This window comes from Argentina anserina, chromosome 6, assembly GCF_933775445.1.
Source record: "Argentina anserina chromosome 6, drPotAnse1.1, whole genome shotgun sequence".
NCBI classification, from domain to species: Eukaryota; Viridiplantae; Streptophyta; class Magnoliopsida; order Rosales; family Rosaceae; genus Argentina; species Argentina anserina.
This window is the reverse complement of record NC_065877.1, coordinates 8,877,936-8,903,650: the sequence shown is the minus strand read 5'-3', so window position 1 is coordinate 8,903,650 and position 25,715 is coordinate 8,877,936. Positions and strand designations below refer to the sequence as shown.

General features: G+C 38.0%; 3 protein-coding genes and 1 long non-coding RNA gene across 5 annotated transcripts; 2 read left to right on the top strand and 2 right to left on the bottom strand.

The window, feature by feature from the left end:
- Positions 1-2,717: 2,717 nt before the first annotated feature.
- Positions 2,718-5,108, top strand: LOC126798375 (uncharacterized). Its single transcript, XR_007672510.1, has 4 exons — positions 2,718-3,227; positions 3,596-3,761; positions 3,870-3,987; positions 4,171-5,108. It is a non-coding gene; the product is annotated as an uncharacterized LOC126798375 (long non-coding RNA).
- An 8,710-nt stretch (positions 5,109-13,818) lies between these two features.
- Positions 13,819-15,945, bottom strand: LOC126798372 (ubiquitin-like protein 5). Its single transcript, XM_050525323.1, has 2 exons — positions 15,655-15,945; positions 13,819-14,071 (listed from the first exon to the last, which is right to left on the bottom strand). Exon 1 carries the CDS (start codon positions 15,881-15,883, stop codon positions 15,662-15,664), a length of 222 nt encoding a protein of 73 aa, XP_050381280.1. The 5' UTR covers positions 15,884-15,945; the 3' UTR covers positions 13,819-14,071; positions 15,655-15,661.
- Positions 15,946-16,703: 758 nt separating this feature from the next.
- LOC126798517 (CASP-like protein 5A1) lies at positions 16,704-21,015 on the top strand. Of its 2 annotated transcripts, XR_007672533.1 has the most exons (6): positions 16,704-17,047; positions 17,139-17,271; positions 19,016-19,116; positions 19,993-20,265; positions 20,688-20,744; positions 20,824-21,015. XR_007672533.1 is itself a non-coding variant. In XM_050525517.1 (3 exons), exons 1-3 carry the CDS (start codon positions 16,842-16,844, stop codon positions 19,205-19,207), a joined length of 531 nt encoding a protein of 176 aa, XP_050381474.1. In that variant the 5' UTR covers positions 16,710-16,841; the 3' UTR covers positions 19,208-19,643. The 2 variants fall into 2 exon arrangements, 1 of the variants encoding a protein (XP_050381474.1); XM_050525517.1 differs by lacking the exons at positions 19,993-20,265; positions 20,688-20,744; positions 20,824-21,015 and having other exon boundaries at positions 16,710-17,047; positions 19,016-19,643.
- Positions 21,016-21,399: 384 nt separating this feature from the next.
- LOC126796808 (putative wall-associated receptor kinase-like 11) lies at positions 21,400-24,923 on the bottom strand. Its single transcript, XM_050523533.1, is given in 6 exon segments — positions 21,400-21,788; positions 23,474-23,613; positions 23,615-23,778; positions 23,851-24,026; positions 24,029-24,228; positions 24,835-24,923. Coding segments are annotated over 6 exon segments (1,158 nt in total).
- Positions 24,924-25,715: the final 792 nt, after the last annotated feature.

Here is a 25,715-nt window from a genome sequence, read left to right as displayed (position 1 = left end):
TTGAGTAGAAAGAAAAATTTTCTTTCCTGGCTTGTCTCCTACTATATAAGAGGATTCTTGTACTTGCAATGAAGTTTGGCCTATTCTAGTCCCTTGTCAAAGTTTTTCTCTCTTGTTGTTTGAATCCAAGATGTTTGCCAATTCTTTCTTGCTTCAAATTCTAGAATCCTAGAAGGGTCATTTACCAAAGAGAATAGGATCAAATCTTCTTCTCAAACAAGTATATTTTTTTTTCCGAAGAAAATAGTGTGGTTCCGTGCAAGAAGTAACCAAAAAATTTGGTGGTTGAGGGTCTATTCAGTTAGCTTCACCATCAGGGTTTATATACAAGAGGGTTTTTCTTTTAAGCCGAGTTGACCTAATCATCCCAAATCGCATCACCATCATCCCCATTCCCATGGTGGTTTGTTGTATCAGAATCAATATGTTTTACACGACAACAGATTTCCAGGGTTTTATTATACACAAAGCAAAGAAAATAAACAAGTAATTTAGTTGTCCCAATCTTGACGCCACAAAGTGTGGGTTATAGTAAATAAAAAATCACCAACTATGAGTATATTAGAATTTGTTTTTCTTTTATTGGGTTATATATGGGGATTGCAAAACAAAAATTGTCAAACACAAAAGTCAAGGAGGGATTATGAAAGTGAGGAAGAAGAAGAAGAAGAAGAAGAAGAAGAGACAGAAGAGACATTCTACCTGTTAGTTAGTTTCGTAATCTTGGCCGCACGTGAGAACTCGTGGGGTCCCACGTGGGGTATTAAATTGTGGTAATAATGGATGCACGTGTGGAAGGACGTCAGCTTGGAAAGACAACGTTTGCTTGTGTTGCGCCGTTTCGTTGACCGGGCTGTTTGTTCCTTCTCAATTCTTAATTTGGTTGAAGGCTGTGCTTTGAATCAAAGTGATCAAAGTGATCGAGGAGATAAAAATGTCGAAACTGAATGATTTTGATTGAGATCTCGCAATGTTCTACAATGCATTTACCGGAGTATAGCTAGTAGTCAAATGAAGACCAAAATAAAATTAAGTGAATAGATGTGTATTTTTTTTATTGATATATACACTCAATTACATAGAACAATATCGAAACAAAGATAAAATGTAGATCAAATTGAAAAATACCTCCACACTTCTTGACAAAAATCTTCCTCTGATGCTGCATTCAGATTTGCTAAGGTATGACGAAAACCAATTAAACAAAGAAGTAGAGCCACAAATAATGCTAGTTTGCATACTTGGTTTGCGATGGATGATGGTTGGGTGCGACTAGGGTTGAAGACGGCCAACCTACAATCCTTGTCTATGGTTTCATAAAATGGGTTTTGGGCCTGGGCTTTTGGGTATGAGTCTAAACCCGATATTTTAGTTTAGTTTGTTTGTTGCCTATTATTATGCTCGAAATAAGTCATAGACTAGAGGAATTTTTCAGTCTTCCCGGAGAACCACATGGTAATGTCCAGTGGTCATCCATTTCAATTACAATTTGACATGTATGATTTAAAAAGAAAAATCATATTTAAGCTATTTTATCAAAGACTATTTTTGTTTTTTTCTAAAACCTTACATCCTACCCTCTAATACCCTAAACTCTACACTCTAATACCATATACCCTAAACCATGAACTCTAAATCAGAAATACTAGTTCAAAATCATCATTACCCATGAGGTCATTTCACAATTAATAAAAATATGTAAAATTATAATTTTGATGTAATAAATCCACGTGTTAAAATATAACAGGTGAGGAGGACCACTGAATATTACCACGTGGTTCTTCGAGAGGATTGACAAATTTCTCCGTATACTAGGCAAGTCTTAGGAATAATTGAGCTTATTATTAAAAAATAGTTTTATACCGATACTAGCTTTGAGTTTTTGCTCATGACCTCTTGCATATTGTTTTGTCGTATCGGAGAAATATGTAATAGATATTCAGGCCACATGAAAATTTATAAAACATATTATGTTTGTCTTAAAAAAAGAAGATAAAGTGTAGCAAAAAAAAAACTCATTAAATAAATGACTTAAAATTATTAAACAATTGGCTGAAGAATTAAATATTTAATAATAGGGAAAATTTTGCAATTAGTACATGAAGTTGAGTCGACTCTGAATTCCCATACATCAATGTACAAAATATAAGTTTTAGTACACAAATTCATAACACATACCCAATAACCATACCTGACGTCAATGACGCCGTTAGTTTGAGCGACACCTTGCATATTTGGAAGGGTATTATAGTCTCCTCAATCTCTCCTCCCTTAACCTGCTATTACAATTCAGTACAACCACCCTCAAAACGGCGTTGCCTTCGGGCTTCCCTTCTCTTCTTCTAGCTTTCCGGCATGGTTGCTAAGCTTAAATATATATTCAAGAATTTCTGCAATCGAAGCTCACACTTGAAGATCTCAATAACCAAGCGACGTCGTTGCAACTTCTTGGTAAAAGAAAATGATTGAAGATATGGCTGGTATTGGCTGTGTTTGGTAAAGCTTTTTGCCTCCAGTGATTATAAGCAAAGCCCACATAAGTGTTTGGTAAATTAGCTTCTCACTTGCTGCTTCCAGAAGTCAAGGCTTTTAAGCTCAATAAGCAGAAGTAAGGGGAGGGTAGCTTTTAGAAGCAGAAGCCGTGGGAGACGCGGAGATCACTGTAGCGATAATTAATTAAACTTTCAAAATTCCAGTGGGTACCCTCGTGCAGTTAAAGGAATTACACGATCCAACCTCGAGATCTATTTCAGTTCTCTGTCTTCTCCATCGACTAATCTCTGATCTCTCTCTCAATCATCCTCCAAAACTCCCCGATCCTTTGTTCCTTATTTTGCCTTCTTCAACGCAAATGGAGGACGATGCCTCGGTCCCCAAGCACTTGTGCATGAAGCTCCAACCAAGAGACTCCCAGCCCATCTTCATCAAGGGCACATGGTTCGCCTCCCGCTTCGACCTCATCATCACCGATGGCCTCAACGTCTGGGTCTGCCGCGCTTCCGAATACGCCCTCCGATACCGAGCCACCCAGTGGAACCAGCCAGCGCCCGAGTACGTCTCATTGGTATAGCGCTATTTAAGGTTTCAGCACTCCAATTCCGTCTACGGGTCCGCTGATGCTGGTGATGGCCACAAGAGAGTGAGTTGTCTAAAAATCAAGTAAGTACACTGGTTCACCGTACGTTGTTGAATGGAAGCAGGCAAGCAGCAGTGTGGTCTCCATAAAGGTAATCTTTCTTTATAAAATTTTAATTACAATCGAATCAAGATTGGTCATCAATAGGCAAATGAGGGTGTACCCATTGATCTCAAGTAGGTTCAAGGAAATCTGCAAAGATAACATGAGTGTAGATTTACCTTAATTTTCTTTTTGTTGCAATTTGTTGTGAACTCTTTAACCACACCAGCCTCATCGTTGTATTTTTTCTTTCTTTCTCCCATATCGTTTTAGTTCTTGACTTCTTGTATGTTCTTGCGGTATATTGAGGAGTTTAGGAACATGCTTTTGTTTGATTATGAGAAATTAGGAATACATATGCTGATTTAGGGGCTTCAACACATCTCATACTTGACAATTTTGATCCTTGTTGTATAGGTGATTACTCTCTATGGTTGGATTAGCTTGAGCTCTCAAGGCTGCTGAAAAAGCCAAACCAATAGGCCTGGTCTTCATTTCCACCACCCAGTTGAAGGTAGGTTCCAGAGGCCTCTAACATCAAATCCCCTAACGCAACCACAACTAGCTTCCATTTCTGTATCAGGTTTGTATTCCCCCCTGTATTCCTTTTCAATTTCTTCTTATGTATACTTGAGTAACTTGACTCATCCTTCATATCATTATGTTTATTTGAAACTGAATTTAATTGCAGGTCATTCATCTTATTTTGGTGAAAGCTATGCTCTTTCATTTTGGGGTTAACTTTTTCAATTCTGAAGGAGACATATTAGATTCATAAAGGAAATCATTTCCTCCATATATTGATTCATGTAAGAAAGTTTATGTCTTTAAGTAACTGTCTATGCTGATGCAAATTATCATGTCTAGCTTTGTTTATGTGGTGATTATTGCTTTTATTCTTAGACTTTATGTTATCTATATGCATATAATTTACACCATAATTGGTTTCAAGTATGTGGGTTGGGTTTAAATTTTTGATCTTGGGTTTATAGGGGATCTCTGCATAAAGCTATCATTCCTGGGTTGCCTGACAACTTGGCATTGAGATGTCTGGCAAAGCTATCTCATGGATATCATGGACTGGTTGAGACTGTTTCAAAGACATGGCGAGATTTTTTCCGTAGTTCAGACTATGCCAACTATAAAGCCAGGGAGGGATTGTGTGACAACTGGTTGTTTGTTCTGACTGATGGCTCCAGTGGGTTGCTTATGATCCTGAGGCTGATAGGTGGCATCCTCTGCCAAAAATTCCTTCTGTCCTTGGTGAGGGGAGACACTATGGATTTTCATGTATTAGTGTTTGCAATCAATTCCTTCTGTCCTTGGTATCTCGTTGTCTATATAATTAAGAGTTCCTCCTAAGAGCTTTGGAGTAATTGAAATCCTGATCTTTATAGTGCTAGATAATTGGTTCACAGTTTTGGCCTAATGGCCGCCAAATGATTCCCAAGCTAGTCCACCGATGGTTGTCGCCTTGCGTTCTTGCTTACTGGTATATGTATGGGGGCTACAGGACTGAATTGGGAGACATATTGCTAAAGATAAAGGGAGGTGAGGAAGGTGTTCAGAAGATTGTCAAAACCTTGAAGGCAAGCTCTGTGGAGTGCAAGGTGAAGAGGAAGGGGAGAGTGTTTTGGATAGGTTTCCTGGGAAGTAATGCTGCACTTTTCTGGAAACTAACGGAACCTTACATCCTAGATGACTTGAAACATCTTCTAAAATCAGATGGGGAAAGCTCAGAGAATAACACAGGTGAAAATGAAAACATCAACTTTGCTACTAGGTCTGATTCGGATGAGAATGCCTTTGATAACAGTGATAATGATAGGAATTAAACTGTAGTACATCTATTACTCATTAGTTGGTGTTCAATTCTGCCAGTACAAGGGCTTTCCTTGTCAGCTATTGGAGTTTTATACACGAATTTCACAGAGAATAGATGAGTCTGGTGTAATTTTGTAATACGACTTCAGCCTATAATTAATCTCTGATTGATGATCCATTTGCTCTATTATGGCTTCATCTTTTCTGCAGTGAACTAATGATTACTAGACCTGTGATTACCTTGTTGGTTGAACATATGGACTCTTAATTGAATACGCACGACTTTTAAATTTTTGTTTAGATCTATGACTAAAGTTTGGGAAATGAGTTACTTGGAGATCATGTTTTCTCTGATAACTTGGGAGCCAGGTATACGCAGATTCTTTCCTGGCTTCCTGATAACTGAGAAAGGCTCATCCACAGACCACAGTAGAGAGTAAAGAGATGATGAAACATCTGAGGTGTCATCTTGGCAAATTTTCAAGGGTATTGTTGGTTTTTTACTATGATCAGAAAAACTGGATATTAATGAGAAGATTCATTGTACATATTCATATTCAAATAGATGTATTGAATCAATATCATGAATAAACTACTTGTACTTACTTGTCCAATATGTTTATGTTTATTTTCAAATGTCGCATAGTAATTATAATGTCATTTAAGTTTTAAAAGTTAAGAAAAAATGATACATAAATAATATACTTGAAAACGTTATATCACCAAACAATTCATGTAAAATTTTTAAAATGTCTAAATTGGTCATTTGCCAAATGAAAAGTATAAGTCAGCTTGAGTTTACCAAACGTTTTATCACTGTTTCTGCCACTAACAGCCACTTATAAAAGTCAGTTTACCAAACACTCAGCTACTTTACTTATCAGCCACTTATTTTCAAAAATCAGCATAAGCCAGCTTTTTTTATAAGCTCAGCTGTACCAAACACAACCATTGATGCTAGAACCTTATCCACTCAATTAATACACTTCACACCCCTCCCACTTCATAATCATTGCCTTCTACTAGATCTCTTCCTACACCTCCAATTATCAACATCACCCCCTGCCATGACCAGTCCTCACCGCTGGGCCCAACAAGAAATTGAGGACGATGTACGCTATGAACGCCACTTCTACTCCGCCACCAAAATTGCCACCATCATCACTGACTCCTCTGAGTGAAACAACAGTTGGTAAGGGGCGTTGTAATAGCCCAGTCCACATAACTGGGATATTGCCCTCTTTGGGTCCACAAATCTGCACGGTTTTGCTCTTGAGGTAGCACCCTAAAACACGTCTCAATATGAGAAGCTGAACTTGCTCATATAAGCACAGCTTCCACGTACTCTCCCACCGGCGATGTGGGATCCTGACCTACTTGTTTGCTAGCTTCCTAGCCATGCGTTACAATTCACCCCCCTTAAGGGGCCGACATCCTCGTCGCACACTTACGTTCGCAGACATGCTTTGATACTGTTGACAGTAGCAATAAGACTGATATTGGGCCATCTGGGTCCACCCTTTGCAGCCCAGGCGCAACATGATACTGCCCAACTTCAGCCCGACAAATGGTATGGGCTAGAGAATGGGTCAAAATGGTACAACAAGTAAGGGAAAGAAGACTAAAAAATAGCACATGAGAAGGGCTTCAGTCTCACATCGAAGAGAGCTCAATGGTGATACCTTCAGCTGATTACAATAAATTTAAACTCCTTTTTTGACTTTAGCATCTGAGTGGAATAACCCGAATCCACTAGGCAGATCCCCTAATCTGTATTTGTCTGTCTGAAGGCCTTGCAGGTGGAAGTAATGTGATCTATGGTTTCTAACCAGAAATAGATACCATATGTAACAGCCAGTCCACAAAGCTGAGATATTGTCTATTTTGGGCCCACTGGCCCGCATGATTTTTCTCTTGTGGTAGCACCTCAAAATACGTCTTATAATGGGATGTTGACCCTACTCGTATAAGTACAGCTTTCACTCTCCCGCGGGTGATGTGAGATCTGTGACCTACCTGTCTGTTAGCTTCCTAGCCCGGCGTCATAGACGTATGGGTTGTGGTGCTTATCAGTGTGGGAATGTGGTTAATATTAGAATTAAGGTTTGGGTAAGGATTATAAATGGTTAGGTTTAATGAATGTCATTTTGGATGTGGAGTATTTGTCATTAAGATTGTGGCAAGAGAGAAAGAGAAATGAAAATCTAAGTACTAAAATAGCCTTAATCAGTGAATTAATTACGTCAAGTTAACACTGCTATCAACGTGGTGTACAAATGGTGAGCAGAGTTGGTAATTTTGTGTACTAATATCCATATTTTAGAATTTGATGTACTAAAATTAATAGTGAGCCTTACTTCGTGTACCGTTTATAAAAATGTCCTTAAGAATATGACCTGATCGACTAAAGACATGATATTTGTAATGATCTTGAGAAGTATCCACAGTGGTGAATAACTCCATTAACGGCATTTATAAAACGTTTGGAGTCTCCGTCCACTTCAAACCTTGAGTAACCACTCTCCGCACACACCATTCTATGAACGCGAGAGAAAATTAGGAAATTCTTAGTGACATAGTTTGAATATTATGATAATTTGATCTTATTGATGATAAGATCATATTCTGGAAGGAGTTTCAGGTGCACAGTTTCAGTATTGAGTAGCTTTTATACCGGCTTGTTCAAGACTTCAAGGTATTCTTTTTCAAAGCGAGCTTAATTATAATAATTCATTCTAAAATCTCTATATTTCTCAGTCGTTAATGCACGTACGTTTAAAGAATCATGCAACTATGGTTTGAGAACAAAATGTTTGTTGAATAAACAGGGAAACTAATTTAACGGACTTGCTGAGGTTGTGAGGGAAGAGATAGATGCTTAAAGCAACGCGGTCAAAGAAATAAGAAACAAGCAAAGCAACTTGGTCTGTAATTTTCTTACATCTGGGGATTCTTGGATCCTACGCAGCACCTGGAAGAGAAAAGGAATACAATATTCCATCTGGTAAAGGTTTGATCGATGCAGTTGTTTCAATTTCTCATGATGTCATGTCTTTACGGTAATCTTTTATAGCCAACATGAGAAACTGGGTGGGTTAGTTCTATAATATGATCAATTCAGTCGTTTTCTCTCTAATTAATATACTAGCTAGCTAGGACCAGACACAAGTAACCCCAGATGGATAAGTCTTTGGTAGACCCAAAACCAACAACCGCTACACTGTATTTTCATATTACTAAAACTGTATTTATATTTCTTTCAAACTTGCAAGTTTAGTAACACTAGCTAAATACATACCAGTATCCTTGATTGGATTAAGAAAATACATCAGTTTGATAATTGTCAAGTAAAATATGCAGGAAGCATTTGATATCTGGAATGATGCTTCACTTTAATTGTTTAATGCCTTGGCACCGACAGAAAATTAAGGCATCTTAGAGTCTCGGACAACGATTATTGATGGCCCCGATCCTTAATTGGTTGCATCATGTGATGATTGTGATCGATATGAGTTTACCTTCTTAGAGTCCCTTTGAGAACCTTAACGTATATCATGAGTTTCATGACTTATAAATGGATCTAATTTAAGTTATTTAACATTTCAAACACCCTGAGGGCCTCAGATTACATGAAAGATTAATAACCATAAGCAACTGGACTGTAAATTTCAGTTATTAGCGCGCTATTCATTATTTTGCAATGTGAAAGTAGAGTGAAAATGAACTGAGTTTCAATTACAGTATTCGATCAAATCAATACCTTAATGGGAATTCATCTCTTCATTCAAAATTTTCAAGTGGGTATTCAATTATTCGCCACCCCCGATAGCCAAAATAAGCACCAAGTTAGGGTAAAACCCTAATAGTCAAATAACCAGCAGTCAAAGCAGCTAGAGAAGGAGAGAAAAGGGAGACAAAAACCATTCCCAAAGTATTGTTTGTGACTTTGTGTCGTCACTTTGTTTTCAGAACCCACTTTCCACTCCACCATAGCACCACCACCACCACCATACATGGCATGGTTTCGACCTAGAAACCCTTAAACAAACATACATTGGATTCAACCACACTTGCTTATTCATCTCCTTCACTGACTCACTCACAGAGACCTTAGCTTATTATTTTCCTATTCGATCCCTGTCTTTGCTTGCTTGCCCATGCATGTCGTACTCGGAAAATCTTTACTATCTCAACCTCGCGGACCATGAGATGATCGAGTGTCTGATGAGACGACCATCACCTAGGGATTACTTGACTTCACGACTACGTTAAGCAAGTGTCAGCTGGTTCTTCTTTGAATCCCCACTTGGGAGTCTTGAATTTAGAGTATTGAGAGATCCAAGTAACGGGAAAGAGGGCATTGTTCAAGGGGACAGGTGCGTCATCAATAACATTGAATGACAGTACTGAATAGCTGAACCGCTGAACTGTCTGTTTCTCAGAGCTCCCATGCCCCTGTGATATGTCACCCCTCACTTTAGGGTTTGTTATTGCGACTTGCCAGTTGCCACCACCATGTTCCTTCATACCAGTTTGTCATATTCGATCGAACAGATGATTATATATGTCGAGGAGGGTTTCCCCGATCTCTTGTAAACCTTTAACCCTCTGGATGATTATTGATTAAGTGATTTAAGTCATGCAAGAAGTGATATCCTTCACGGTACGTAACAGCTTATGGTATGGAAACATGAGGTTTAACTTGTCAAATTGTAACAGTTGCATATGTACATAATCAGGGTTGTCTTTTGGAAAAACATGCAAGACCGAAATCTTGTCGTTAAAAGATACCATCGTTCTATCAAGAGGGTGTGGGCTAGTGATCGATAGCTAGCAATCGGTTAATTACCTCAGTAATCTCGAGCTAATAAGGTAACAATGGTGTAAGCAAAGTGCATACGAATAATGTAAAACAAAACTTACGACAATCATGTAATTAAGCCGAGCTATTTCTACAGAATCGATCTTCTTCTATAGATCTCTATGAACTTTGCACTAATTTATACATTTCTTCATACTAATTTCTCGTTTGTGCTGATCGATATGTAGCTATAACATACATATATCACTCGACACATCAACTTAAAAAGGTATATATAAACCTCTTTTAATTATTAGTTTTATATGAAATTTCATACCAAGTGCCTGATTATAGCAGCATTTTTTGCTGTCTACATATATACGTAGTGGTTGAATTCAACATGATACTAACTAATTGGCATGTAAGTCACATATATAGAAGTGCTGAATTCCAGAATCTACCAGATAATCAAACAAAACTTGTTAACCGGTGTTTTTTTCCATCTCAAGATCAACGATCGAGTTATTTTCTGGTGGCTTTCGATTCCTTTCAGCACATTCTGAATAAAAAATTTTGTGACCATGCATGTGGGGACTTTCTTCCTCTCTATTTTTTTTCTTCATTTTAGCAAGAGATAAAATGCTCGCCGTTAGAGAAGAGAGATCCACATCAGAAAAGTGGCAAATAAAATATAGCTTATAAGTGTATGAATTATCTCAATTGTACCGTTGTGATTAAAACCCAACACATATAAGGTAGTTAAATTGAGACAATATCGGTATAATTGGTCTACTGGGCACGCTTGTCGTTGTTTGACACTCACTCCAAAAACACATATACAAAATTTGATGTCAATGCATCCCATCAGAAGTTTTGGTTATGAACTACTCAAATCATAATTTGATACGTTCTCAGAATCTCAGTTGTTTAGCAAGTATTAATATCACCAGTCAACTTTTACACCAACTGTTAAAAATGAAAACCCTAGCAACATAATACGTTCAGCAGCTTTTTGGTTTGATACTGAATTTGATTTACATGTTTCTAAATAGATAACCCAAGTGATGGATTTAAATCGGGCCGAAATGAAAGGTATGTACGTGTTGATTCTTGAATAAAAGAATAGAATACTAATTCATTTAGTTCGCAACGTCCAGGAAATCACACCACAGTCTAGTGTTCAAAATTTGTATCAGATCTAATGTCTACGTTGTATTTACATCATTTCGTGTGATAGTCATATCCAACTCAAATTCTATGTAATAAATAGCTATCGTCAATGTACAATGTTCCAATTATTGAAATTTGATCGCTATAGGATATGAACCTACAACAATTAGGGGTGGTCCAAAATGCCGAACCTATCGGAACCACCGAAAACCGGCCGAACCAGTGTTGTTGGCGCCGACGATGGCGGTAACCGGTGGTCCGGTACCGTACCAGAGCTAGGTGCTCGGCTTGGCAGTGGTAGAGCGTATGGCTCGGCAATACTGAACCAGCTATAGGTATTTTTGTCAAAAATCCTATATATTTGAGTCTTTCATTCTTTCTTTCTTCTTTGTCTCCTCGCCGTCTCTGATAGTCCGACTTCTTTCATCATTTCAATTGCTTCTTCCTCCATTCTCTCATAATTTTCCTTCCATTTGTTCCCAAGTCTTTTCATTTCTTCTTTATATTGATTTAAGAATCCAAATTTACAACTACACTTCTTGATTTGGAATTTCATTATTCCTTCTTCTCTCTCTCTCTCTCTCTCTCTCTCTCTCTCTCTCGTCTTCTCTGGGTTGTTGTGCTGTCGTCGTGCTTGCTTTCTATCCTCATAATTGGTCAACCGGCATACTGAATACCGAATTCCGACGGTGGCAGCCGCTTCTCCGGTAACCGAGTGAACGGTAACGGCAGCGGTTCGTAAATGGCCAAGACCAAAAATAACGGTAACCGTATCACGACCAGCCCTAACAGCAATCACAATCCTAAAAGAATTAACTACATCAATAATGAATCTAGGGACAAAAGACAAGAAAGGAAAGGGAGATAAGAGAGAGACAGATCAATTAGTTGGGAGAGAGCCAAATTTGAAGGCATGGGAAAGGGAAAGGCTTAGGGCCGGGGCAGACGTCATGGGCCAACCAAACCAGACTCTTACTCTCCTGGAACTTCTAGTTATATGGTCCTCTCTCTCTCTTCTGGCATTGCTCTTGTTCTTGTCCTTTTGCCCCCAAACAAACAAAGTCTCTTCCAAAAACGACACAGATTCTGATGACGCTCCAAAACGGCCGAACTATCAGGCCCGTGGTGTGGTCCCCCACCTTCCCTCTTTGGCGACCGACATCATCAAGTCTCTTACACTGATAGCGACACGTCGTATTAACTTTTAACCGGATAAGACATTTCTGTCAGAAGAAAGCCCAATCCCAATGAATGTTGGGCTGGGCCAGAGGACACCAACCATAAGAATGCCCTGCGGAATATACTGTATACTGAAACTTTGAAAGGACTCTATATGCAACTCCAAAATTGAATGTTGTCAAAAAAACAAAACTTTAAAATTGCCATGTAATCGTTTTTCTATTTTGATTTAATCTTTCCATATGAAAATAATCTTAAATTTGATCCGAATAAACCAATTGGTGCTAGTGCATATTTTTAGAGAATTGAATATGATTGATGATGTTCTAGTCAAAACCAATCATGATTTGGGTACTAGTTAGGGGTGGGCACGAGACGGGATGAGACGGGACGGGGCTCATCCCACCCTTTTGAATCGGGACGGGACTGAGGTTTTTAAGAATGCATCACATTCGGGATTAATCCCGGATGAGACGGGACGGGACAAATCACATCTTCCTATGAAGTTAAATAAAAACATATATTTTTACTTTTTCATTAACAAAGTAACATTCAATAATGAAATTTTAACAAAAAATACATATTATGTTCAAAATATTATAATTTACCATTATTATTTGAGTTGATATAATTTTGGAGTAATTAAAAACATAAATTAGTTTCATTTTGATATAAATATATAAGAATTTTTAAGTTTTCATTAAAAGTGGGACGAGACGGGACGAAGCGGGATATAAATTATTCGTCTCACGTCTCATTCCACTATTATGAATTTCGGGACGGGATCGGAACGGAATCAAGATTTCTGTTTTTTATGCCCACCCCTAGTACTAGCTACTTTGATGATCCACCTAAGCATGCTGCATGTGTACTGAGCCAGAAGAGTTGGCTCTTCTTATTCTTATGAGTTAGTTTTTTTGTTTTTTCTTGCTTGGGTCTCTTTTTGGTAATGAACCAGCTGGAGTTTCTACTATGATAAAGAAAAATCCGAGAGGTATCTGCTATTATTTTGTAAAACTTGGCTGTGCAATTTTTTCATTCCAGCCGTCGGATTCAATGAACATGACGTGATAGGCTGTAATACAAATTCAAGCAGATCCTAACGATAAGTTTTATAGCACAGAAGCCAAATCCCTCACCAAAAAATGGTGTCAGACTACGATCCTAAACTTGTTGGATAGAAACTAGAGCTACTGAACCTAGTTTGCTGAATCAACAAGCCTGTTTTTGCTTCTTCTTTTTTTGGACTGATGGGTCACCAGGCTTGGACAGTTACACGGGCAACTGGTCATCGAAAGTAAAGTTTCGCAATCCACTAGAAGTTGCATAATACTTGGAATTTGTACCTTCAATTCATCCAAATATGAGTAGGGGGGTAAATGTGCCGTGCCGATTACTGAGTTATTCATGTTTAACTCGTTTTCATTCGATCGAGTTCAAACTGGGTTAAAATTTGATTTTTTTCCTTCATGTTCAAACTCAACTCGGCTTGAAAAAGCTCTAACTAGACTCGGACCGGCTTGAATAATTTGAAACTAATATTTTAAAATCAAAAAATTCAAAATAAAATTCAAAATTTGATATCATAGCATCATCTCTTTTAATTAAGAAAACTTGAAAACAACCGCACAAAAAAAAAACAAAAAAAACTGAGAACAGATACATCTAGCACACCCAAATCATACTGCTTATGTGAGTTATGTCATAGAAGATATACTGCTTGTGTATCATTATTCCACCGAATACAGTAAACCAACATATCGAGTACAGATTGAATTATATAAGAAATCAAAGCACTTATGAAGTAGTTTCAGAAAATACAGACAATCTGTGCCCATCCTACGATAAAGCAATCCATACAGCACCACCTCTTATACAGACTAAGCATCAGTCCCACACCCAGTGCATTGTTATAATGCCTGAAAAGACAACAAAATTGCATTAATATTCTAAAACTATATTAAAAAGAAAAACGCAAATTGATGATATGATGATTAATTCAATGAAAGAATCTCTTGAGGCAAACAAAACACCCGACCTCTATACATTTATTCCGTTCATTTTCTCGTTTGAAGAACTCACAAAATAAAAAAATAGCAAGCTAAAATATATCAGATTGTGAAAAGAACCGAAGATAGAACTTGCTTGGTCAGATGATCGACTTTTGGTTTACTGTAGCTGGTCTCAGGAAGCACTTGATCATTGCTTCAAAGGATAGAGATCAAAATGCAGTCTAACCAGCATAAACAGTGGTGTTGCAGACGGCATAAGTACTATCTATTACCCAGATTTAGATGACAATCATAAATACCAGACCACAACTGCCTGTACAGTCCTATTAGAGTATTGGGCAACATAATAATCATAAAGACTGGCACAGCCTAAGTACTGGTCTGCTGGTCCCAATTTGTATTAGAAACTCATGCTGGAAAGAACATGGCTTGAGCATTGGAGACATTTTATCTCAATATAATACAGAGGTTTGTTGATTCACTAACCTACATGGCTACATACATGAATTTCTATTGGAATGACTTGCACTCTTGATTTAGAGACCCAGATAAGTTTTAAAATACTATAAACATGACAAAGTCCTCAACAATCTACCATAATCAGATTCACTACAAGCCACAACTAACATTACACCTGCAGAAATAACACAATATTTGTGCAAGTAACTAGATACAAGCCTCATAACAATTGATCTAGCCAGCGCTGCTCTACAACATAATTCAGACAGCCAAATATATCACAAAGATTTGTGAGACTCCATTTATCCAAGCTAAGTCTTTAAGAGAAAAAGTTGATTCCAAAAGGTGAAACTAGTTTCCTTCATTTAAGTTGTAGCGGATGTACAACACAGTCCTAGTCTGGACACTCTCGTTCAAGTCCCTCAATCCTAGAATTAACAAAACTAGACTTCTTCTCAGAGTTTACAAGTCCCTATGATATATAAAAAAAACAAACTAGATGGAATGCTACCAAGCCTAGAGCTTATCTACTTAGCCGGGATGCTACCAAGTCTGGAACTTATCTAGTGAACCGGGCTGTGTTCGGGAGTTAAAATCATACAAATCATAATTAAGGTTTATGAGATTAAACATAGCATACACTATGCACACCCACAGGCACAACTAAAACTAAGACTAGTAATTGCTGAAATTGACAACAAAACCAATCAACACATGCACCATGCACGCCATATACCTCATCTGCTTAACTACATCATCCCCATACAATCCAATTTCTAAGTGGCGCAATCATAACGAAAAACTAGTACTTAATTGACAATGAAATGAAAACAATAGCCATTTTTCTCAACTATTAAATACTCAGCATGATATAATTTCTCAGAATTATAGTTATCGAACTCCGAAAATTAGGTCATACAAGCAAACCCTAAAAAACCCAAATCAACCAAAAAACCCCCAAATATGCCGAAATTCAAGCAAATATAATAAAATTGAGCATCAGAATAGATGTAATTGCAGAGAGTCGAGACCTGATATTCAGTTGTAGTAGAGCTCGAGGCCCATGCCGTCGTGGACTTCGTAGTCGCGGAGAGTGATGTGGTCCTTGTAGACGTTGTACCACTTCTGGATGCGGATCTTATCGGCACGGGTACCGGTCTGAGCGGCCACCAGCTTCTTCAGGTCGCCGATGGTGTCGTCCTCGTTGCACTTCACCTTCACCTTCTTCCCCAGACGGTCGTTCAGCACCACCTCGATCATCTTCGCTGATTTGTTTTTCTTTGACCCACGAAAAATTAAAGAGCGAGAATTTTGGACGCCACAAGTAATAGGGAGAGGGAGTTTATATAGGGTGCTAGTCCCCGGGGCTTTCTCGTCTTTTCGTTGCTTTTGCCTTTTCCTTGACGGTTTATAGGAACCAATACGGGTCTCTTCCGGACCAGGTCCGACCCGGTTAAGGCCCTGCAAAAGTAACGTACGTCAGTGACCGGACGTCCACACTGGTGATTCCATGTGAAAATAGGCTAGCTTTCCATGAATTCCCATGATATATCAATTTAATCTATCTACGTATTTAAAATTTCAGTTCCGCAATTTCAAAGATTATATGAGAGACGGTACTAAGTTCCTTGTATGGATATCACTATAACATTTGAAAATTACAAGTTTAAATTATATTTACATACAACATCAATCATCAATAAGCAACTAGTTATTTATTACTTAGAAACCTATTACTCAAAGGTGTCTGATTCCATGAAAATTCTACCAACCAAACTCATTCCAAGAACGCTCATCTTTGGCGCATTAGTGGGGAATCAAACGCAGACTCATCACAAATACAACCAAACCAAATTACCCCTTGAAGAAGTTTTGTTAATCTAAAACGAACCGTCCAAGTAAAAAGAGGCCTTAATAATAATGATGGAGGACATGAGTGGTAACATTCATTTTTCTGCTTTGAATTTAAAAGAGAAAGGAAGAAGAATCTGTGCCCCACTCCAATTGGCTCTCAGCCAAAAGAACCCACCAAAAAGCGCCGAGTCACAGTCGGAGCTCTTCTCACGCCACCCCTGACTCAATAAAAACCACTCCAATCCCCCATTTTCAAACACCCAACATTCCCATTTCTCCAATTGATCAGCTCTAAACCTCTACTCTTTAATGGGTTCAACACCACACTGATCGGCTCTTGTTTCACTTCGCCCCATTCCCGACGATGAGCCTCAGCCGTCCGTCGGTCCACCCGGTGGAGGCTCCACCTCTGACTGACGTGGCCGCCCTCAGAGTCCGGATGAAGGACGTTCAGGGCATGCCTGGAACTGCCGGCAGCCTCGCTCTCCGTCTTTCCCAGCTCGTCTTCGCCGGAATCTCGCTTGCTGTCATGGCCTCCACCAATGATTTCCCGTCTGTTACTGCGTTTTGGTAATGCTCTTTGCTTTTGGGTATTTCTGGGTTTTTTTTTTTGGTGTAAAGTTTGAGTCTTTGATTGCTGGTGTGGTTTTGTTAATGTCAGCTACCTTGTTGCTGCTGTGAGCTTGCAATGTGTGTGGAGCTTATCACTGGCGATTGTTGATATTTATGCCATGTTGGTAAAGCGGAGTTTGCGAAACTGCAAGGTTGTTTGTTTCTTCACCATTGGGGATGGGGTATGATGAGATTCAAACTTGTTATGTTCATTAATTTGGCATTGGTTTCTTGTGAAATGTAGCTGTAGGGTTTATGGTAGTCTTTCCATCTATTTGTGAACTGGCTTTTCTTTGTTACTATGTAGTTTTGGAATTATACATGTATGATTGTTCCCAGTAAAATTTGGTTCTTTCGTCCATGTCAAACAAAATAACCTATGTACAACACACAACAGTTAAGACACAGTTTCACTTTCATTTTCTTTTCGTCTTCATTGAAAAGTAAGTGCTGGGATCTCTGTATATCAATGTCTAGCCAATCAGAGTTCCCTCCCGACCTTGAAATTTACTTGCTTGAGTGTGGGGGCATGCTTGCAACTGAAATGGATAGCATGAGAGAGATAGAGGTTGATGGATGTTAACAGTCCTCCTCACTTGCTCTATTTGCCATACTGAGAGTAGATCATGTTGTGTTCGGTTGTGAACAAATCTGCCATTTTGATGTGTCTTCCTATTTATATGTATCCTTGTAAAATCTTCTCTCCAACAAAATGATAATGTTCATCTAGATTGCTGGTACATGCTTGAAGAATGAAACTACATTAACCACTATTTAATCTTTGCAGTAGATTTCCATGGTAAAATATGAATCAAACCACATGCTTGTGATTCTGCTTCGCCTTTTTTTGAATAGTAGCTGCTCCACTTTTGTAGTTGATAGTGTTACTATTAGTTGACTACTTATATCCCAGCACTAGCAAAATGCATTTCTAGCTTATCAGCGGATACGGTAACTCTCTTGTAATCAACCTTATAGTAGTCTTAGTAGCCAAATAACTTGTATTTAGCTTTCTTGTACAAGGAAATAAAAAGATTGGATTTGGCCAACCCTAATACAACAGTAATGTCAAACATATATGCAGAGTGCTTTTGTTTTAGGGTTGAGATACTAGCTGTATGATGTGGTTCAGATTATCCGTAGCAAAAAAATATTATGAAATAATGATATTTCATCTCATAGGGACCGTAACCAAGGCAATGTCAGCATCCCAATTTTTCTTTTCAACTACAGTGTCTAAAATTTGCCCCATGTTGCTTGTTGATGAGACTTTGATGTTTCCTTTTGTGGTTGCCTTGATTCAGAACATTCCCTTGCCTGCTTTGATCTTTCAGTTTTTCAAGGTTGTAGTCTTGGATATTTGACTCCAAATATCGAGTCATAGGTAAGCTCATGGAAGATTGAAATATACTATTAGTATTGACAAACGCCAAGCTTCAATTGTAAGATTTTATTGTTTGAAAGGAGAGTAGCGAGTCAGATGGAGATGAATGACATAGAAATGATATGAGAAAAGGTAATGTCAGATTACTTGATATCCCACTTGATACAGAATATAATCTAGTGGTCACTGTTTGTGTTGGGTGAGGAAATAAGTGGTCACTGTAAATATCCTACTTGATACAGAACTTATCCTTAGGGTACTGATTTGTGCTTGCGAGGAATACTAGATTAAGTTTTAATCTATAGCTACCCGCAGCATGTGGCATGGGATCTGGGTTTTGCCAACTTTGATATGTTGTAAAAAAAAAGAAAAAAAAAGAATTCTTAAGGGAGATAGCTTAATTTTGGTCTTTCATTCTTTTATTACTGATGTTTGTTATATGGTTGTGCTTCCGAAGGTGAATGAAGACCCCTTTACCCAGACCTAAATCTTGGATCAGCAGCTTATAGATTAATGGTCTTTTCTTTCTATTATCTATGCAGATCACCTCCACTCTCACATTTGCTGCCGCATGCGCTTCTGCTGGAATTACCGTCCTCATTGCCAATGATCTTAACAAATGTGCTGTGAACCATTGCAAAAGGTTTGAATCTGCCACTGCTATGGCTTTTATCAGTTGGTTTGTTGTGTCCCCATCCTTTCTTTTAAACTTTTGGTCGCTGGCTTCCCGGTGAAACTTTTCACAGAAGAATCCATCAAAGAGCTAAATCTCATTATGTTCTCAAATTTCATCCATCTTTAAATGGCGGTGCTTCTACAGGGATTTTCGCTCTTTTTCTGTACATAGCAATATTTTTCCAGGAGTATTGAGATACAACTACATTTCAGAAGATTAAATAACAACAATTGAGGAGAGATGTATAATTTCAGATGCTTTCTTCATTGCAACAGCACTATTGGTGTTGATAGATCTTGAGAAAACCGACAGGTTCCTCTATGAGGAACAAATGCTATTTGCATGACTCGTTAGAAGAAATTCATGCAGTCTAAGCCTACACACATTGCGATCGGCTCTTTGGTTAGAACATACCTTAGTTGGAACCTTGAGTCGGATATTGTCTTGGAATTTAGGCTTGAAAAATTCCACAATTTTGAACTGATGGAGTATATATATATATATAATGCATTCACGAATTGCATGTTCTAGTTTGTTACCCTGAAATCATGTTAGATAATCGATGTAAAAGGCACTTATTATTTCATGTACGGTATGATCATATGGTTGTCTCAGATTGATAATTGCGGCAAACCCAGCAAACAACAAGTCCACAGGAAAAGTAAACAAATAATTGCTCTTAAGTTTGTAACTGAACCAAAACAATCTTAGAATTTATCTTACCATTTTGACCAGAATTGATGGTAAGTTTTTGTTTTTCGATTCATATGGAGTAGAATTCTCTTACATGGCAAGTATTTTACTCCTGATGTTGAATTCTTTATTTCCTAAACACGAGATTAGTGTCCGAACGGGCAAGGAAGAAGAGATGTTGGCGAAGAATGGTCATATCGAATTCAAGGAAAGCATGACCTCTTATGCTCTATAACTCAGCTCCTTGAGCTGCTTAATCATCTATATATGTCCCAATATTTCTAGTTATCTTCACCAAATTGTCCAAAAGTGAGAAGGGTTTCAGACTCTTCGATGTTGAGCATGTCTGATAAGGGTAAGGAAGACGAAGAGGAGAAAAGGCTCTATCGGTGTGCAAGGACTTACAACAGAATTGTAATACAGGTAGTATGCAATGCCTCAATTGTTTATCTGTTCTTTGGTCTAGTTGCTCATTCATTTAAGCTTTTTGGATTAAAACCTTTTTCTTATATGGTTGCAAAATTGGTTCCATCATGAAGTCCTGACTCCTAAGGGCCTAATATCCTCCTCTCAACTCTGAATTTTCAACTCTGAACTATATATTTTTTGTTATTAAATTTAATTTGATCTAGTGTATCATCAAAATTTTCTTGAACAAGTAAACTTTACATAAAAGTTCAGGTCCAAATTTTGGGGTGAGACATCAGATAGCAGATTGGAAATAAATATTTCGTGCCAAATTATTAGGACATCCTTCTTCGTAAAACTAATAAGGTTTCATTGATACACGTACACTGTCTAGATTGCTGAAGATATATCGTTGAACTCAGAATTTTTTCCTTCAGTTTGACGAATTGATGGAGATAATGAACACCAAGATCAAACCTCCTAATCGCCGAGGGGTACAGAAATCTTTGATTTTTATCTCCTTAATATGCAATATTGCAATGTATATTTACTTTTGTTTAATTTATGCATCAGAATTCTACAAATTCTGTAGCTCATCAGGAACACAATGAAGTAATTGTTCAGACAGTTACAAGATTCCTCCAAGAATTGAGGAATGAATCGCCGGATGCTAAGAGCTCATCGACTACCAGATCTTCGAACTAGTAATAATTATACTAGAAATTAATATAAAATAAAAACTCTGTTATCCTTATCAATCAACATGTAGTGCTTTTCTTTCTCCAATATCTCAGTGCTTTGATCGATCAATGGTAAATAGCATACACTAGAAAACATCACAAGCATCGATCTCTTTCATCTCTTTGAAAGTTTAGGAACTACCAAAACAAAATAAGTAGTCGCTTTATCTTGCAACGTTTCTGGTTTAGTGATCATTCACTAATAGAATACACACATATTCTTCTCTAATATTGTAGAGGAAATAACATTGATCGTCAAAAGCAGCAAATTCAAATTATTTGAACATTAGCAGAAACGAATTATTCAGCTTGTCTTCAAACTCTTGGCCGGGGAAGTTCAACTGGATGATGTAGTCGGAGTAGCATCCCAAGTTGTCATTGTTGAACTAGAAACAACATCATCCCACTGCTAAATTTGATAATCACGGTCAAGTTCAACCCCTTCACAGCTTTCCTGAGGGCCGGCAGGTTTCTCAGACAACTGGATGGCCTCTAATTCTGATGTGACCTCTCTCATTGTGGGGCGATTTCTTCCGCGCAAATCCAAGCATCTCTTAGCAAGATTAGCGACTACCAAAATACCATCTCTTGAGCATTCATTCATCACTAGAGCATCAATAACATCAAATAGAGAATCTTCCTGCATTGACATTAGGAAATATGTGGTGAGACTTTTGTACATTCCATCTTCGTCTGATCTTGTTACTGGTTTCTTTCCGGTCAAGAGCTCAACAAGTACCACTCCGAAGCTGTAGACGTCACTTCTCTCAGTGAATTGGCTTGACTGGTAGTATTCAGATCAGGGCCGGCCCTGGGCCAAGGCAAAGCAGGCATGCTCCTGAGAGCCTTGCTCATTGTAACCTTGTAGGGATTAGGGAAAGTCAGAGAGAAAGAGAGAGAAACAGACGAAGAGAGTCAGAGAGTGAGAAAGTCAGAGAAAAAGAGACAAATTAATAAAACAAAACTTACACAAATTCTCTCTCCTATAGAAAAAGCTCCTAAGGTTTTGGTAGTGATCAAATTCCACATAGCAAAGCCATGGCTTTCTCGTCATCGGAGGAGCCACCGCAACCAAGCCAAGAACCACCGCAGTAGCCATAGTCAGTGACTACGATGCACATAAGCTTCACTGAAGGTCCGATTCCCGCGTCGGAATTAGAATCGAAAGCGGAAGCGCCCAGAAGTGCTCGGAAACGCGCTCCCGAAAAACAAGATTTTGGAAGCGTAAGCGTCGTGGAAGTGCGAGGGTTGTTGGGTTTTTATAGTTTTCTTCTCTATTTTCCGGCTTTAATATAAAACCCTCTTAAAATCTCCATATTCTAAGGACTCGATAATTCATGAAGATAAATCAAAATCTAGAATTGAATGAAAACCCAGAAAACATACAGTTGAAGTCTCATTCAAGCAGGTTGAATGAGATTTGAGGATTTATTTGAGCTTTTAGTTTTGTGCGAGATAACAAGTGCATATAAGATTATAGATGAGTTTGATTTGGAGCAAGATACTGATTGAAACTAAATGAGTGAAAAATCATTGTCGTGGATTTTGGGGCTAGACTAGGATGAAGCACAAGGAGATAGCTCAAAGTCATTCAGCTTTAGAGGGCGCCGCTCATTGCAAAATGTAGATACATATGTTTTTGATTCCACATACTTGGTCAGTGTGATTAGAGAGATCGCCAGGTATATGATGGGTTGACTAAGAGGTGATGTGCATCATTTGTGGTTAACTACACTACTAGTATCATGTCAGTTATTGAAGTGTTCGTATTGTTTATTCTAGGTCATAAAAAATATTTATTGAGCTTTTTTTCTATTATATTGTTCTTCTATAATGTTAGTAATTAATTTGTTGTTTTATATAATATATTTTTAGATATAAATATATATCATTTTATTATGATGCTTCCAACCCGTTTTTAAAAAATTTTAAAAAAAAATACTTCCATGTACCCGCACCAGATTCCATACAGTTTAGGCCAGTGAAGGACTGTTTCCACATGACCAAGCTCATCTAATTCTTAGGCCACATCGCCCTTATCGTCCTTCAGAACGACAATGGCCCCTGCCCGCTCCTTACTATCTCTCAATTTGGATTGAGAGACTATTTCGTTAGGTTATCGAGGAGACAACAAAAGGTAATATTGATGATAAAGACGCGAATTATGTAGAAAACCAACAGGAGAACATTGCCGATGCTATTGATCTACTCTCTAGACTTGCTACTGGAATTGATGTCAACATAAAATCAGAAGGATAAGTGATTTTGAATCTACTCCAGAATGTGCAATATTTGATCTATTAGACATCCCACTATATCATGGCTGGATTGTCCCCAGGTATGTTGTTGCAGTTCTCAAATCTTACTTGGCATGAGTAAAACATTTTTTCTTACTGCAATCTGGAGAGAGAAAGAGACAAAGAAATGGGCCTCTAATTTTTGTTCGCCTTGAGGTTTTTTGACACAGGGCCGGCCACGTTCAGGATCCAAATAGCCAAATGTGCCATGTACTCTTGTGGTCAGGTGAGTTTGGTCACTGGCAACTAATCTTGATGTAACAAAGTCAGCAATTTTAGTTATGTTCTTGTCATGTAAGAGTATGTTGGTGGACTTGATGTCTCTGATAAATCGGAGACGAAGTTGAAGTATGTAAGTAGGAAAGAGCTCCTGCAATTTCTGTAGCAATTCGTAAGCGAATCTCCCACGTAAGTGGAAACTCTTCAGTCTGTTCAAGAATATACTGAAACAAGTTTCCATTAGGGATAAACTCATATACCAAAAGAGGAAACTCTTCAGTCTGTTCAAGAATATACTGAAACAAGTTTCCATTAGGGATAAACTCATATACCAAAAGACGAACTTCTGTCTCTAAACAACAACCCAAGAGTTGAATCATGTGTCTGTGGTTGATTTGGGAGAGAATGACAACCTCATTGATGAATTCTGAAAGATTTTCTTTGTTTACTATCTTCGTCTTTTTAACAGCCACAATTTTTCCATCCGTCAGCATGCCTTTATAAACTGTACCTTGTCCCCTTGGCCAATAATTCTATCAACACTGAAATTGTTAGTAGAACTTTGTAACTCCTTGGATTTGAATGATTTGATTCTCTCGACGTTAATATCACTGGACGATAATTGTTGCTCTAGCAATAAACCACCATTGTGTCTATAAACCAGCTCCTTACGTTTGATATTTTGCCATTTCTTTGCAACTTTGTATACCCACCATGCACCACTGAGAAATAACAATAATCCAATACCAGCACCAAGAGTCCAAGACCTGCATATTTAACGTCCATTTGCATAAATAGTGAGATCATAATGAATTAGCATAAGATCAATACGTTTCTGTTCATAGTATTGGTAAACCGGCCACCCTCTTATTCATTTTCTTAGTGAGAGGTGTGTGTATATATATCAACAGATTGGATGTAGTTTGCAATTAACGTACAATTACCAATTTTTGTTTTTACTTCTTCTTTTAACGTACTACTACTCACAATTAACAATTTTCACTAGCTAGGATTGAGCTAATTGATACCAACATGCATGCAAATTAATTAGTTGAGGCTATGTACGTATGGAGCTTACCAGAGAGATCGAATAGGCGTGAGCTGAGAGCAAGGTTCTAAAACTCGCTACTCGGTAGTTGGTCGGCCGTCCGGTGAGTAGCGAGTAGAGGAGTACTCGGATTCTAATTTCTGGATTTTTTTATTATTTTTAAAACATATAATCTAATATATAATGTCTAAAATAATAAAAATAGTCCATAAAATATTACAATATTTAAGAGATAATAATGTCTAAAAAATAAAAACAACAATTAGTCCATTACAATAACATAAGTAATAAAAGCAAACCAAATTCAATTCTTGCAAACAATCCCAAGCATATGTAACTATGCCTCAAATTCTTCTTCTCCATATCCATCTTGTACTCCCTCCGAATCCGACTCAAAATCAAAATTCACGTCATCTATTTCCTCTTCATCATCGGATATAAAATCATCCTCATCAAGTTCCCTAATTTCTTAGATTCTAGGACCTCTCCTAGGCTCTAAGCCACCATCCACTCTCGATTCCTCTCCAACCCTTTCACTAGGAAGATCCGAAACAACATCATCATCACCACCATCAATGTGACATTTTCCTAAAGTGACAATGTGACATATCAAAAACAGAACAACAGAACAAGAACACATATGCTGCTATTACTGTATTACCTATAGCTGTGCCATATCAACATTCAACAAAATAACATAATGTACTTCTAACAATATGCTCACTGAGTCACTGCTCAACACAACAAAACAGAACAAATGCCATAGAGGGCCCTGTTTGCAATGGAACTCAAGTAATTGGATGGCATACAAACGAATCAAGTACAGGGTTTCAGAGATTCTATGCTCAAATGTCAGGATTTGCCTTCAATAGCACTATACTTTGGGATCCCACAAGGTGGCATCGACCGACTCTTGAACCTATTAGGCAGCTTGACACTGGCAATGATGGTTTCCAGGTTATTATCTCCTGTTCCATATCTTCCCCTTATCAATGATTAAACAGCAGACCATAATATGGACAGCATCTGTGTTTTTTTGCAAACTGATGAGAAATAGAGTTCAAGCATTACCAACTCAAACCTTGATACCCCATTACTACTCACTATGATGTCCTGCCTTCAATTGCTAACTTCACTCATTTGCATTTCCAGGTGAGCACA

Excerpts from the sequence above, each read along its gene's own strand:
- LOC126798372 (XM_050525323.1), bottom strand. The coding sequence starts at position 15,883 with ATGATCGAGGTGGTGCTGAACGACCGTCTGGGGAAGAAGGTGAAGGTG.
- LOC126798517 (XM_050525517.1), top strand. The coding sequence starts at position 16,842 with ATGAGCCTCAGCCGTCCGTCGGTCCACCCGGTGGAGGCTCCACCTCTG. Across the intron at positions 17,048-17,138 it reads CCGTCTGTTACTGCGTTTTG|CTACCTTGTTGCTGCTGTGA; the intron begins GTAATGCTCTTT and ends TGTTAATGTCAG. Across the intron at positions 17,272-19,015 it reads TCTTCACCATTGGGGATGGG|ATCACCTCCACTCTCACATT; the intron begins GTATGATGAGAT and ends TTATCTATGCAG.